The sequence below is a fragment of the Castor canadensis genome, chromosome 5, assembly GCF_047511655.1.
Source record: "Castor canadensis chromosome 5, mCasCan1.hap1v2, whole genome shotgun sequence".
Taxonomy (NCBI): domain Eukaryota; kingdom Metazoa; phylum Chordata; class Mammalia; order Rodentia; family Castoridae; genus Castor; species Castor canadensis.
Genome location: NC_133390.1, coordinates 180,317,326 through 180,333,995, shown reverse-complemented (window position 1 = coordinate 180,333,995; position 16,670 = coordinate 180,317,326). Strand labels below are relative to the sequence as shown.

General features: G+C 51.1%; 1 protein-coding gene across 1 annotated transcript in view; it reads right to left on the bottom strand.

The window, feature by feature from the left end:
- Cdh4 (cadherin 4) overlaps positions 1-16,670 on the bottom strand; it is a 513,311-nt gene that overhangs the window by 83,154 nt on the left and 413,487 nt on the right. The window contains exon 5 of the mRNA XM_074075054.1: positions 1,358-1,513. Within this exon, the coding sequence (XP_073931155.1) occupies positions 1,358-1,513 (156 nt within the window). The remainder of the gene's footprint in view (positions 1-1,357; positions 1,514-16,670) is intronic.

The window sequence follows — 16,670 nt, the reverse complement described above, 5'->3', positions numbered from 1 at the left end:
GTCACGAGGAGCGCAGCTTTGAAGTTATACCTGGTCTCATTCCCCTCCTGTTTTCCTGGGCGCCATGATGTGAACTGCTCTGCTCTGCCATCCTCTCCCCACCATGACAGACCAAAACAGTGAGCAAAATAAATGTTTCCTCCTTTTAAGTTTATGCCAGGTATTCTGTCACAGTGATGAGAAAACTGACTAACACATTGACTTTGATCATTCTTGTGTCTCTCCATATCAGCAGAAACCACAGGGTGTAGAAGCTCCCAGTCCAAGCAGAGTAGAAACTGCAGCCACTTGGGGCTTGGGTAGCCATCTGAGAGAGGAAACCCTTTGTGGCTCTGAAGGGACTAACGAGCCTCTTGAGGTGGGCTCCCTTCAGCCCATCACCTTGTTTCTGAGGGTACATCAGGTTCAGCTGGGGAGGCCACCAGGACCAGTGACAGAATCCACCTCCTCCTACAGTGCCCTCCCTTTGCACAGGGGCAGTGAACATCCCCAGAGCCAGATTTTGTCCTTGGTCCTGGAAACATGGTGCGGACAAGCCTGACTATTCCCTGTCTCCTCTTGGTGAGAGGAGATAGACAGTAAATCCCAAACAAATGATGAGCAGACAGAAGCAGTGGGGTCAGGCTGTGATCAATGCCACAGGCTGAAGCAAGTGCAGTCAGAGCAATTAATATGACAGCATGGGGCAGACAACGAGAATTCCACCTGTGTTCCCAAATCAAAGTGGAGGAGCTGGACCTCAGACACACAAAGCACCCTGACCGCATGTTAGCCTTGTCCTCAGAACATCCTGCGGGGGGCTGGGGCTGGGGGGAGGCTACTGCCCTGTTCTTCATCTTTAGGGAGAGAGACCTAAGGCCTGGGGAGGCTGACTGACTAGCTGGAGGCTCACCGTGGTAAGGGGTGGGAATGGGTGTGGCCCTGGCAGGTGCTGCCTCTCATTTGCACAGAAGTTGCCCAGGGGACCAGCCACATGCACAGTTCTGAATGGCCACATGTCTGAGGGAGATGGGAACCCAACTGCTTCCCCCACGCCAGAGTGTGAAGCAGGAAATAAATGGACAGCCCCTGGAAGCCGACACCCCACAGCCTCCCTTCTTCATCATTTCTCCTTCCTTTGCTCAGAAGCTTTTCTGCTGTCAGAGAGACAATTGGGGAATGGAATGGTTGCAGGTGTGTGTCCTAGACTGGGAGGATTGGGATCGACAACAGCACTGCATGCTAGAAGAGAGGGGCCCCGAGTGTGCAGAAGACCAGGCAGGAGTGTGTGCCTCACCAAGGATGCTGCACCAGGGCTGGCAGGGCTGGGAGGTTTTCGGAATACCAGTTTCACTGCCTCCCATCGAAGGATACTCACGTGGTAAGAGGCTCGCTCCTCCCGGTCCATGGGCCGTGTGACATACATCCGGCCGGACATAGAGTCGATGCTAAAGACCTCCATGGGGGGCTGGTCAGCGCCCACCCCTGTGATGCTGTACCGGATGGGGATGTCGTTGTCTTTGTCAGATCGGATCTGAAAGGGAGAGAAAGGGAGAAGGTGTCAGCCTGTGGTGGGTGTGGGGCCGTCGTGGCCATCCCACTCCTCGAGTGTCTTGAACTTGGCCATGTTTGTAGTGCATGAGTGAACACAGCTGGATGCTGAAGGGCAGTCCATGGTCAAGGATTTACTGAGCACCACCATCTTCATGTCTGGTGGCCCATAAGGTGACAGGGAGGGGAACAAGGTAAATGCTTCAAGTTCAACATTGTGCAGGGAATGTGGGGCAACACAGCCAAAAAAGAATGGTCGTGATGGTGTAAAGTGGGCAAGCCCAATGCCAGCACTCCTACCATTCTGCCATCAAACCAAGGCGACAAAGGCAAGAAAATAGAGTGACCTCCCCCAGAGTTCTGGGGGCAGCAGGTGCCCAGCTGTGTCTACCCTGTGAGAAGGTGCAGACGTTTCAGGTATGCAAACACCATGAAATAGCTTATCTCCTTTGACAGAGGCACTGGGAGTTGGGCAGTGTCCCCTGGTAGGTGACACAGAAGGATCTGAAGCACGGAGGCAGAAGATGACTGTCAACCAGAGCAGGAATTTAACACATGATTACAGAGCTAAGTAGGTTAAATAAGTTAACGCAGACAGAGAACTGGGGAGGAAACAGGAAAGGTGAAACCCTGTGCTCACTGTGGCGTCGGGTCATTGTATTTCTGACTAGATCATTGGACAAACAGGAGTCGTTGGAAAACAGAGAGGACGAGAGACAAACTGGAAATACTTTGCGTGTCTGTCATCAGTTACAGCAAAATGTCTCCTAATGAAAAAGGAAGGTTGGTGGAATGGGGTCACAGGTGTGTGCTTTTGGGGTGAGGCCCCCTGGAAAGGTGCAGAGAGACTCTGAGAACAGACAGGTGGGATTCCCCGTGCACCCCAGCTTTGGCTGCACCTCCAGAAAATGCAACTTTATTTTTAAGTAGGCTTTTTTTTTTTTTCAGGAGGTACTGGGATTTGAAATCAGGGCATCACATGTCTAGGCAGGTGCTTTACCACTTGAGCCACACCTCTGGCCCCAACTCTATTTTTTAATCCAGGTCCAGGGGACCATGACAACATCTTATAATGAAATGAACCACAGTGAAAACCTCAAAGTGTATTCCAACAAAGCAAAATTGATGAAGATATTTTACTGGAACATTAAAATTAAAAATTAATTATAAAAACAGAAAAACACATTTTAGCAATTAAAAAATGTTCTGAAATAACTATCAGGTCAAAGAGGAAATCAAAACCACCTTTAGAAGTTATTTAAAAATATTTAGAGCAGGCACTGGGTGTCACACCTGTAATCTCAGCTACTTGGAGGATTGACATTTAATGCCATCCCAGGCCAAAAGTTAGCAAGACCCCATCTCAACCAATAGGCTGGGAGTGGGATTCATGCCTGTGATCCCAGCTACTGGTAGGCATAGGAATGGCGATCTGAGACTGGCCCAAAACAAAAATTCGAGACCCTACCTGAAAAATAACTAAAGCACAAAGGGCTGGTAGATGGCTCAAATGGTGGAGATCTTTCCTTCAAACCCCAGTAATATGAGTAATAAGCAGGGATCCTGCCACTTAGTAAAACCCCAACATTGTCCCACAGCAAACATGCCACCTTTGCTGTCACCCTTGATGTGCTGCTTCCATCGTTCAAGTAGAACTGGAGCAGGCAAAGAAGAAAGTGTTCAGCGCCAGGGCGAAGGCGCTAAAGTAAGTGCAGAAGTGCTGAGGACTCAGCCAGGATGGGCTGGCCTGGGCTGACTCTGAAAACAGAACGGACGCACTGAAAGATGCAAGAGCTGCACTTGGGGGCAAACAGACAACCCACGCACTTTGGTAAGCTCAAGAGAGCAAGGCAAGACTTTCGCCCTCTGTTTCGTAGGTGCCAACACAGTTAAAAGTGTGACGAAGATGATTACATTTTAAGAAAATAGAAAATTCAAACTTGGCTAGAGGAAGGAGGGGACAGACGGCCATCTCTGCAGGAAGGCCCCATGCACTCGGGGCTGCATGCTTGCCTGGGAGTGACCTGAAACTTCTGCAAGCAGAGGATGAGATAGCAGTTCCTGAGCACCGTCGATGCTGTAAACCAGCCTGGGAGTGACGTGGCGAACAGGACACAGCAGATGGGGGTCCCAGGACGCCTGGGGAGGGCTTGTCTCAGAAACACCACAAGCTATGCCCCAGAAAACCCCACTTCCTAGAAGATTCAGCCTGATAGATAAAGGAGATGTTTTCTAAACCGGCATTTACCACAGATGCACCAGAGTTAATTCCACTAAGGGCACGAGAGAGGCCCCCAGACACCCGCAGCAGCCGAGGGGCGCCTGGCCATCGGGAAGGGGAACAGAAGTCCTTTACCTGCTAGAGAGAAGGAGATGAGGTTTCCATTACAGAGGTGAGGTGTGGGCCAGCTTAAGTCTGAGGACTGCTCGTGTGCTGACCGAGGGTCTGGGAGAGGATGCAGACAGGACTGCGGTGTATGTGCACACACCCACGCAGCCTTGTGTACACACTCAAGTATACACGTGTGCACACACACGCTTGTTCAGTCATTGAGGTGTGTCTTGGTTCTTGGCCTTCAGGGCACCTGCTTCCTGTCCTAGCACTTGGATGGGCTCACCATGCAGCGCTTCAGACAAACCCAGGAGAGTGGGGTGGGGGGCTAGGTGGTGGAGACATCTTGACTTTGTTCCTTTCAGGGAAGGCTGCCCTTCCTCCAGGTGCTGATAGAACCATCTGGGGTTGTTCGTTCTGACCTGGGCATCACGGGAAGGCTCCTGCCGAGGCTGAGTCTCATTCCCTCAGAGTCTCCGTGCAGAGGTGGGACGTTCTGGTGGCCCTCTGTGGGACACAGTCTTTTCCCCCGCTCTTGGTGGGGGGAGGTGTGTCTCACTGGGATTTGGTCACCAGGCACACAGCACAAAGTCTAGATTAGAGGAGATTAAAGTTCTCCATGTCACCTGAGAACAAGTTGTTCCTTGGTGCTAGAAGGGTAAGAGAGAAGGGAAGGAAGGAGGGAGGGAAGGAGGGACGACGTGAGGGCTTGGCCCTGGAGTGCCAAGCATCTGAGGTCAGGGAAGTTGGAGGCTTGCTTTGGTTTTGGGTTAGGACAAGTACACTTGGAGTTCACAGCAGGACATCAAATGACACTGAATGAGTTACACTGGACCAAGGGTACACATGGTGCCAGGGACAGTCCTCTGGAGCAGGCAGTGAGTAGGAGTGGAGAAGGGTCTCCAGCAGCCACAGGGCAGACAGAGTCACCGAGGTATGAGATTTCTATTGCTACATCCTCAGGCCAAGATCCTCATCGTTCACAGGAGAACTTACAGAGCTGCTGAAAAGAACCCACCGTGTATTTAAAGATAACTTTTTTTGTGGAGGACTCTCATGACATTGAGACGTTGGGCTGCACTTGTGTAATTCCTCAGGGCCATTCAGCAGTGCCCTCTGACATACTGGCAGCAGCGGGCTGCTTCGCTCACCCTGCATCCGAGGCTCTTTGCCAGGTTCTCCAAATGCTCCCAACTCTCCCACGGTCCCCATGTTAAGGGGACATACTGTGTGAGTGAGTCCACAGGCCAGGGGAGAGCAGTTTCCCCTTGATTTGTGTCTGGAAAATGAGGAAACACCACGGGAGCCGGCGATAGGGCCATGAATAAGGCACGCAGACGGCTCTTCCATCATATTCTCCCTTTAGGATGCCGTGGAGAATTATGGTCCTTTGCGTTTGTTATTAAAGGATGGAACAGATGGTAAAAGGTTAGTTTAAAGTGATGTCTGCATTAAAATTACTTATGGCACTGGCGGTTGTGTTCGCCCGGGGACTCTGCTTGCAGGGCGGGCTCCGTCCTCAGGAAAGGCGGGAGGGAATGAGGGATCAGGTTGGCAGAACCAACCCCAAGGGGGGAGCACTCGCCTCATTCCGAATGAACTTGGAACTGGAGAAAATCACTGCATGACTTCGAACTGTGAACACCTGGAGGTTGTTCCCAACACGTTCAAGAGAGGAAGGGATGGGGAGGAATCACATTTGGATTCCAGAAGGGAAGTCCCCACCTCAGGGGAGGGACAGGACTGCCACTTGGAAAGGACCCTCAGCCTGGGGCAGGCAGTCCACAACCCCTGTGTTACACACATCATGCACTAGGACCTGCAGGCCAGGAGGAGCTGCAGGACACAGCCCTGCCTTAGTGGTTACCCGCCAGTGGGACTAGAGCTGTGTCATACAGTGACACCCACAATTATAAATCTGGACCAGGGCTGTTGGGCAGGAACAGGGTCTGTGAGGGCCCTGGGAGACCAGCAAGAACATCTGTGAGAGGCCAGGCCCAATGTCAACTGCACTGCAGGATTCCTGGACACACAAACACACCCCACATGGCACAAACACAGACACGCCAAGCACAGTGTGGAGACACACAGCACCAAGATGCACAAACACACAGGCTCACACACACACATGTCTCCCTCTCTCCGCACCAGCCTCTGTGCTTAATGGTTGTGCCATTAACAGGCCTCCTCCGTCCTTGTGCTGGCATTGCAAAAGATGCTTTTCAGGTCCTTGAGCCCAAGCTTCCAGCAGGATGTAATTCTTTAGTGAAGTGTTTCGTGCTCTCCCCTCATACTGCATTAAACCAGAGCTCTTCCCAGGAAAGCAGATCGCAAACTCATTTTCCTTACCTGTTGGGAGTTTTGCATGGCCTGTAGCAGCTCCCATTTCTCTATCCAGCCAAAAGCTCTGAGTCGTGACAGACAGTCGACACTACTCCTGCCCTCCCCCCATCCCACCAGCCAGGCGCCAGGACGTAGGCAGATGGATTTACACTTGGCCGTGACTACAGCCGGCTGAGAGAGGCAATTTTCTTTTAAAACCCTAGTCTCAATGGAGTCCAGAGGAAAGAAGACGATTTTACCTAAATGTGTTGACGGCTTCCCGTGGCTCATCTATTTTACGATGGCTCTTAGTTCTTGGACTTCTTGATTTTCATTCTCACAGAAAATCAGCATGGTCTAAGGGTTCTGTGTGTCCTCCCCTGCTTTGCCCGGTGACTCCCTCCTCCCGCCTTCCATCATTTCTGAGCATTGACGATGCTCCACGCACCTCTCTGTGCCCTGGGTACACAACAGGGTGGTTTGTCCCCAAGGTGGCATGTTGAGGCCTGGCACTGCATTCACTAGGTGCTCAGTAATTGCTGGACAAACAAAAGAAACACGGAGACACAGCCCAGGGGCAGGGTGGACAGGTATGTATGCCCAGGACCCTGCCATTGCTGTCATGGCCTTAAAGGGCTTCCTGGAGGACAGTGGCCACCCCAAGTCCAGAGGGTGAGGAAGCAGACAAGAGGTGGGAAGAGAAAGGTTTGCCCAGCCTGGGGCTCACACACTGAGTAGAGAGGGGTGTTGGCTTCCTCTCTGAACCATTAGCACGAGAAGCACAAAGAGCTCCAGGAACCGGAAGGGAGAAGAGCAGGAAAGGGAGGGAGAGTGGAAGTGTGGTCACATCTGGCCTCCAGGGCAAGGCTGGCTGGCCTGGAGAAGGCCTGCAGCCCAGAGCAAGGGAAGGGTGGAGGAGGCCACCCTGCAGCTTCCCGCAGCTCCTCTCAAACCTGCTCATCATTGGTCGTGTGCTCCTCTGAACTATCACAGGTTCCTGCCTTTTGTGTCTGCATCAGGCCTCAGTAGCCTGGTCATTTCTCTGACACTGGCACAGAAGCCCATGCTGTGGAGAAGCAGGCCAGGAATCCTCCCCGGCCTCCCCAGCCCTGGAAGTCTGCCTTCCCATTGTGCAGATGGAGACATTGAGGACAGGAGACTATGACTGAAGGATTTACAAGCAAAGGAGACAGAGGGCAGGTCCTGTTTTGTAAGTCATGCAGCCTTTTTTTTTTTGTTTCTTTTTGCTGTGCTGGGGATTGAACCCAGGGCCTTGGGCATGCTAGGCAAGTGCTCTACCACTGAGCTATGCACCCAGCCCTGTCACACCGCCTTTCTAAATGGCCTCTAAAAGCAGAAGGGAGACAAAAGCCCAAGTTTGCTGCTCAGATGGGAAGACTGAGCCTGATCTCCAGGTCTCATTCCACCCTCCATCAGACACTCAAACCATGGACGTCTCTCCCACGCCAGACAGCTCTACAGATACGATTCCTGGATGTGCAGGTGGCTGTGGAAGCCCTGTGTTTTAAAAGTCACCACGACTCTATCTACATTCCTGGGTAGACTTTAGCTCAGTTGCTTTGGAAAGGCTCAAGAAATTGCAGCACGTTCCTACGTGAGACACGGGTGGGTCTTAAAAAGCCCTCTGTGGCGGTGCTGGATAAGCCGTGAGATACTAATAGGACAAACCGGGGTCTGAGGGAGTATTCCTAATCCCCCTTCCCCAACTCATCCTTGATTCTTGAGCATTACGGGAAGAGACTGGAAGATGTTTGTAATTCTTGCATTTTATGAAATATTCTCGCTAATGATGAAATTCAGCCTTCAATTAGTTTCAATTAGGGTCTTGTAATGAGCAGAAAAACCCAGAATGTGATATGAGGAGGCATTTGTTGTGTAATACTGACACTATCATACATAACTGTTCACAATTACTTTGAGTTTTATAAATCATGAAAAAATCCTCAAAGTCACATGAATGCTAATGAAAGCTGTGACTATGTTCTCACAGAATTTGCCCGGTGGGGAACAGTGAATTAGTTGTTCCTCAAAAGTGCCCTTCAGGTGGTACCAAATTAACAGGGCAAGGCCCACTTAATTTTTGATATGGGATTACAGCAGACTTTATTGCTGACAATGGGAACGTCTGCACAGCAGTGGCTGCACCTGGCCTGCTGGTAGCAAGGGTCTAATTTCCTTTTAGGGGTCGTGGGACCCCCGCTGGGAGACAGTCAAAATGTCCTTCCCTCTCCTAGCCAATGGGCAGGCTCATGAGCCAAGCTGGCCAATCTCTCTTAACCACGGCTCTTGGGTCATGAATGGTCAAGGGTGGACAGTGTGTCTGGGTCCCCTCCAGGCAGTGTCATTTCCTTGTCAGGACCCCCAGCCTTGTGGCCACTTGGTGGCCAGAGTTCCCTGTCATCCGTGAGCATCTCAGGATCCTTGTGGCATGGTCTTTTTTGCTTGGGATAATGGGGATTCTTGTTGTAACAAGTCAGAGCCCAGGAAGACCCCATGCTGTGTCAGGAGCCCTCATCCCAGTGCCCAGGAGGAAAGAGTCAACCAAGGCCATCATCACTGAGGTACTCGGCTGGGCCCTCCTGAGCTCTGGGTCCCTAGGTCTTAGGTTGGGGACAGGGATTCTTGGGTTTTTTTTCTTGTTTGTTTGTTTTGCATTCCTGAGGTTTGAACTGAGGGCCTCACGCTTGCTAGGCAGGCGCTCTACCACCTGAGCCATGCCCTGGCCCAAGACAGGGATTCTTGTAGGAGTGACTGACTAGTCGGGACAACCCAGGAGAAGGGGAAGAAGGGAGGGAGAACGGGGTCTCAGATGGGGCCTGCCCTCTGGGGAGGCATCCAGCTGTGAATACCACCCTAGCAACAAGCCTTCTGGCAGCAGGGGACAGTGCTGGTTCCTATGGGGACCCCCCCATGCCCTAAGTACCACTCGATTTGTGTCTTTCCAGCTACCTTCACTTTAGGGTGATGGCTGCCTTCTCTCTGTTTCACCGCCTGGACCATAGGCTCGGGAAAAAGCGTCTGTGACCAGCATAGCTCTGGCTTCCAGTGGCAGTTGTTACACTGTGGCTGTCTCGGCAGCTGGGCAGATCTGGGCATCCAGGAGCTGCCTGAACTTGACAGCTAGAGGGCAATGGCTGCAGATGCTCCCATGGCAGGTGGAGAATGGTCCCATTCTGTCAGGGAGCTGAAAGAACGAAAGCCAAGTGCAAAACTGAGGCAAATTAGGGGCCCATTGTTTGGGGAACAGATGACATGATGTGACAGCTAGTGGGGCTGAGTGTTCACCCTCAGGCCTGTCACCATGCCTTGCCTCTTGTCACTTTTTGGCCCCACAATGAAAAGCCAAGGGTGTTCTCAGAAACACTACTTCATTACTATTTGATGTAAGTGTTCACTGCCGGCGCTGGGAAGGTATAGTGCATGACACATCTACCATGACCTATAGGACAGTCTGCTGCTGTTTGTGTTTAGGGCCCTGAAGGGGATGGGGTGACTTGAGACACAACCCTGTCGTTGGGGACTGGACTGAGGCTGGGCTGGAGGACAGGCATGGGGAGAGCAGTGACAGGGAGCAAGTTTCTGATGCAAAGATGGAGGTAAGGCTAGGAGGAAAAGAGCCGTGAGTGCAGCACCTGGTGGGGACCCAGGACCTGGGCAGGGAGGAAGGCAGGAGGTCACTTGTGCCTTGGAAATCAAATATCATTTACATTCAGCTTGGAGACCCCAATGGTCTGGTAAGGTGAAAAAGATCAACCAATCAATCAATCGAACCTTGGCCAAAATTTATGAGAGACCTTGGGGAAAATGAACTCGGTTTCTACCTATTGCCCGCTGAGAATCAGAAATACCCCAAGGGCTAATATCCACCTGGACCCCTTTGAGATGCTTTATGTATGAAAGACCGTTCCTCTCCAATGACTTGGTGATGGATCCTGAAACTGACAGTATCTAGGGACATTTCAACAAGCAGTTCTGGAGTTGGCAATTAGTTTTTTACCAGCTCCAACAAAAGGAAGAGAGCTCAGAATTGAACCGGGAGAATTGGTGGAAGAAAGGAATCCCAGCTGACCAACTCCAGCCCAAATGGAAGGATCCCTCTGGTGATCCCAGCCACTCTCACAGCCATCAAAGTGCCAGGAATGGATAGCTGGATTCATCCTTCTAGGGCAAAGCGTATGACAGAGGAACCTTCTGTGGCCAAGCACTGTTTGAGGACACACCTTCCTGTGACCTGACAGAAGACCTAGAACTCCTCTTCCCAAGGGATCAGAAAGCTTCAGCATACTTCTTTCACCAGGTAAGTGACCCCTCACCTAGGACTCCTGCTTCCTAATAAGGTTTATCTGACTTATTGATAAAGGAACAGGGAGGTGTAGGCAGCAGTTGGCTAGCCAACCTCCTGTCTCCATGAGGAAGTTGCATTTTCACCTGGCTTCTCCTTTTTCCAGGCTTTCCTTTCATCACATTGGTTTTTGTCCATGCATTTTAAATTGTTTCATTTCTTCTACACTGAGGTCATTAAAGTCCCAGTTCTATGTAGCAAGGTTTCCATCCTGTGCAGACAGACTAACTCCCGTGAGTGACCTTGATCCTGCTGGACAAAGATTCACACAAAAGGGGTCACTGAGTGACCTGGCAAGTCCTAAAGGAAAGAAGCAGGAGAGACAATGTCCCTGATAGGGTCTGCAGCCCCTTGTCAGCCTAGAAGTAGATACAGAAGAAAATGACCTTCTATACCTCAGCAACCCTAAAGATTTTTTGTGAGGGAAAAATGAGGCAGGAAATTTAGGAAAAGTACCCAAGCCAGGTGGTGAGGAACAGGTGGCCTTCTCACAGATCGTTGAACAGGTGATCTAACTCCACCCAGACCTCCCCAAACACCCCTTTGAAATACAATTTTCATCTGGACCCAAGCTGGGGCATGTACACAGGGCTCCTAATTGTAGCTCATTGCATTCACATATGCAGTCAGCCACCAAAGGCCATTCCTAAGTATGATCCAGGTCTCCCCACTTGCTCATCCAAACCATGGCACAGGTGCTGTTGTTTTTAAGCTGCCTCGCTCAGAGCCCGCTCCCCACTTCCTTGTGGAGTGTACTTTCCTGCTTTCACTCTTTTCTTTCTTGCTTTTTTTTTTTTTTGGCTGACTGAGGTTTGAACTCAGGGCCTCACACTTGCTAGGCAGGTCCTCTACCACTTGACCCACTCTACCAGCTTTTCACTCTCAATACTCAAAACTCTCAAAACTCCTACTTTGTAAACTGCATTTCCACCCAAATCTTTGTTTGGGATGTCCAGGACCTGAGATCTTTCTGATTAGGGTCTTCTGAGACCACCCATCTGTACCACCCCCACCCTACGACTGGGGAGGGACTTGTGACCACAGTGGGACAAATGACAGTGCATCTTCCCTTGGCGCTGTGATGGCTTGGACATGTGAGCCCAGCTAAGCCAATGGGAGAGAATCCTACCAGAATGAAGGTATCCTACTCTGGTCATCTTGTGCCCATGTGAGGCACAGGCAGAGAAAAGGGGTTCGCCTCCTCACTAGCTCTCCACCTGAGAAAATCTCTTTACTGTCCTCACCTGGAATGGGATTCTTACAGCCACTTTTCAGGGTCACTGCTAAGAGTCTGTGGGTCTTGACTACAACTGTGTGTGACCCATGGCAGCACATGTTGCACCAGTGTCACCTGCAGAAGATCGAGAGGCCCTGGGCTCCTCTCTGGAGTTATGGGCATTTTGCTCTTGGGTCTGGAATGTGAGACTCAAACTCAAAGGAGTAACTGTGACCCCATCGCTTCAGCCATCTCGAGGGCCTTACAAACCCTTCCTGTTCATGCCAGGGCTTCCCAACCTTGGCGCTATTGACATTTTGCCCAGGTCACTCTCGGTTGTGGTTATCCTGAGTGCTGCCAGCTGTTCAGCAATCTCTCTGGCCTGTGCCCAACAGATGCCTATAGTGCTCCACCACCAGCTGTGATAGCTAAACTGTATCTGCAATCACTGCCAATGTCCTCAGGGTGTAGAATTTTCCCTGGTTGAGAACCTCTGACTTCACACATTTGCACAAAGCCCCGGCATCCTGTGCGTCTTTCAGAAAGGAGCGTAGGGCCCAGCAATGCCTCCTCTCATCCACCTGGGGACTGGATGAGCACAGAAGGCTCATTCCTGGGAGAGAAGCGGAGCCCCCAGGCAGGTGTGACACGGCAGGTGTGCCAGGCTGAAGGCCGGACCATGTGTGTGCTCCTTGTCTTTCTTGGGTGTGCCAAGGAAGAAGATACAGACACAGTGGGACTCAGCCCAGCCTCCATTCTCAGGGAACCAGGGGCTTAATGGAGTCCTCATCCATGGCACCATCTTGTCCTGTGCACAGCCCTTTCTGCCTGAGCTCACAGACTCTAAACTCCAGCAGGGCACCATCCTGCAAGTGCTGCACTCAGAACTAAACCCGTCCTCTCATATTTCTTTCCACTTCTCTGTCATGGTCTCTATTTCAGGGGAGGCAATTTTGCGGTTCAGGGAGGATTTAATTTTCTTAGACCAAGAAAAGGCAGACATCTGGCTGTTGCCAGGCTCCTTGCTCTCTGGGGGCATTGGCAGTGCCCTGCTTGGGAGGGCTCCTCTCTCAGCGTCTCCTGTGGCTCGTTCCCTGGGATGTGAAAGGCTCAGAGTGAAGGCACTGCTGCTAACTGCATGCTCTGGCCAAGCCCACTGTCCATCAGGAGGGCTCATGGTGATGATGCCAAGCCTCCTAATGCCTGCCATCTGCTGGTCACCTACGGGGCTGCAGAATGGTTCTTGTGACTGCAGAGGGGCAACAATGACCCCTTATGCTGATGCCACCTGAGGGCTATAAATGTGCAGATGCTAAGCCTGCCCAGATCCGATGAGAAGCGCCGAACATTCCGGCTGCTGTGGCCAATCGCGGGCTGTTTCTGAGCTGGAAGAGCAATGGGAAGGGGGCTGGGGCACAGCATGCTTCCTCTTGGGGTGCACAGACTGCACCTGCCAAGGGGAAGGGGTGGCTGGGGAGATGGGCAGGCACCAACACTGCCTCCACCACGACCACCATCACAACCACCACCATCACCACCACCACTACATCACCACCACACCATCATAACCACCATCACCACCATCACCACAACCATCACCACAACCATCACCACCACCACCACCATAACCATGACCATCACCATCACCAATACCATCACCACCACCACCACCATCACCACCACCACCACATCCACCATCATCACCATGACCACCACCATAACCACCACCACCATAACCACCACCACCATCATAACCACCATCACCAAGACCACCACCATGATAACTACCACCACCACCACCATCACCATAACCACCACCATCATAACCATCACCACCACCACCATGATAACTACCATCACCACCACCACCACCACCACCACCATCATTACCATCATTATCACCACCACCACCACCACCACCACCACCACCACAATCCTCATATCTCCACCTCCCAAGTAGATGGGATCATGGGATGCACCACCATTCCCAGCCCTTTTGCTATTTCTCTATAGTGAATAGAGTTAGGAAATGCATTAAAAAAAAACTATCATACCAATACCTCAAGCCAAATTGAGGACGATGGGGTTTTTACTTAGCATCACAGATTTTACAACTTTGTTTCCTCTCCAAGCCAATGACCCTGGTTCTCAATATTTGCTCATAAATACCAGAGGTCACAGACAATGGCCTCAAAATGCAAAACCAATGCTATCATAACCACATGAGTACTGCAAGCAGGTTAAGGCTTTTCCTTTTGGTTTTAGAGCATAACCCACCAGGGATATATAGTAAAATTACCATATCTTTAAAGCCACCTGAAATGATTACCACCTGTGCAGTGCTGCCTCTGACTTGAGGGATTCACTGGTTTCCCCTGTGCATTTGCTTTTCAGGAATCATTTTCATAAATGTAATTTGGAAAATAACTTTGTAAAACAACTTTCACAGTCAAATCCAGCAAAGCACATTCAGCAAAATCCAGCTTCTATTCCCGGTCCCTCAGTGCTGGGCTGTCTTCCCTCATAGATAGCGTCTGTGTTTGAGGAAATGTGACTGTACAGACCGTCCCTCTCTTGCCTAGATAAGTGGTAATAGCACATTCCTCCAGCCCCTTGATTTGTTTACTTAACACTCCTGGATCAAAGTTTGTCCTCAGATGTCTCTGTGGATTGTGTAGCCTCTGGGTTAGAAGGGCTAAAAGCAAGGGTGGGGGACAAGTGGGAGTCACATGTCACTCAGATGAGCAAGGATGGTGGCCCGGTCAGAGTAGATGCCATCTCAGGTAGGCATTGTGGGTTTCCTGCAGCAAGAATGCCTGTGAGTTCTGATGTCTCCAAGGACCCCGTACAACCTCAGGTGTGGAATAATGGTTTATGTAACAAGAGCAGTATTTGTGGACGTCTTTGCTAAAATGCTTTGTTCTGGAAGCTCAGCTGGCCTGTGCAAAATGTGCACCCATGACACTTACTCTGCCCTCCCACCTGGTCTTGGTACCCAGTGGTCAGTGTTTCTGTCTTGTGGGCATGAGGTCATCTCCAAAGGCTTCTCTGATGAGGCCAAGACCTGGACAAATGGAGGAGAAAGGGCGTTCCAAGTAGAAACAATTAAGGGCACTGGGGAGGGCAGACACAAGAGCTGGGAGCTTAGTAAGTTGGTGAGCATGGCAGGTGTGGAGGGAACAGGAGGGAGCAGGAGATGGGGACAAGGGCACCCAGGAGGCCACATTGCATGGGGCCATGAAGACCTTCCAATGACCCTGACCTCTACTCTGGTGAGAAGGGACCACCTGGGCTTGCTGTTGGGTGCAGCCTGCAGGAGTCGGGGCAGAGGGCAGAGCAGGGTTGGGCTGTGGTGCTAACACAGGTGAGGGATGGTGTGGCCTGGGTGCAGGTGGCAGGAGGAGGCCTATTCTAGATGGGCTTTGAAGGCACGGCTGATGAGAGCTGGAGGTGGATGCTTATGGGATGTGAGTGAGGGGACAGCTGCTGTGAATTTGTGGACACCATGGGAAGGGTGGATTCATGTTTGAGGGAGCTCAGGGGTTCATTTGGACAGGCTCACTTTGAAAGTCAAGCAGGCAGTTTACATACCTGGGGTGCCTCACAGCATGGCAGGTCAGTTGGCTCTGCACTCTGCCTGGGTTCAAATTCTGGTTCTGCCATTTTTACCCATGCTCCTGGTCAAGCGACTTAACTTCCTGTTTGCCTCAGTTTTCTCCTGCTAAACAGGGATAAAGATTGTCCCTGTCTCGGATACTGAGTGAGGGTTGAGTGAGATGTGGCGGAGGACGGCTCTGAATGGTACCTGTCCTGGTCAGAGCTCCCCACGATCCTCTGCATGAGCCTGGAGGAGGGGCAGACTTGAGAACAGATCTGTCGTTCTGGATTTCAGACCCATCATCAAGGTGGGTTTTAATGTCATGAGATGAAGGAATGACAGAAAGAAGGAAGGAAAAAAAAAATCACCCACTGTACAATCTATAGGTCAAATGCAAGAAGTCATTCTGCCACAAACCTGAGCACTGGAGTTGAGGCTGTGGGACCAAGGGAGTGGTCACAGGTCACAGGAGAGGTGGGGTTTGGAGAGACCCACCCTTAAACACCATCCTGGAAACAGTCTTGTGTCAGCTGCCAGCACGAGAGAATTTAGCTGAGTGTGCGATCACAGGAGGGCTGAACTTGCTCTCACAGTGCATGGCCCTAAATTACACGAATTAGTGGCTCCTTTGTAGACTAATGGGAAGAAGGTTATGGAGGAAAAAGGCCTTCAAATGAAAGGACTCCTCCTATTCTAAATCCCACCACAATTGGATTACATGTGACCTGGGTCTCTTGTTTGGCACTGGCTTTCATTTTCTTATCAAAGCCTCTTTTCTCTCAAGTTTTCCTGCTGGTTAATTCCAAATAAATTAATGAGGTCAGTATTAGAAGTATGAGCACGTGCACACACAGCCTCTCCTAACCGCGGCCAGCTCAGCACAGGGACAGAAACAATGGAAACTGCTTCGCTAGGTGACACCTGTGACCCTGGAGTGACACTTCTCAGGGTCCGTCTGCTTCGGGTCCTGCCTGCCTCTCTACCATCACTGACCACTTAATTCATGTCACTGGTGCAGGGGAGGGACACCATCTTTCCTGTGTTCTCCTTCTTTGTGATATTCAAGAGTCAACACTCATTTGAGCTGCCCCAGTCATCCTCGGTCCAGCCACTCGCAGCAGCCTTCCCTGGATGAGGCAGCACTGGGAATGCCTTTGAAGGACAATGCAGGGTGGGAGAATGTGGCTCTCCAGAGGACAGCTGGCATGGCACAGAGCCACCATCCTAAAGCTGTGGAGGAATGAGATGTTTTCTCAGGGAACCTGTTGTTCCCAGCATCTGGCAGAAAATTACAGTGCAAAAAGAAAAC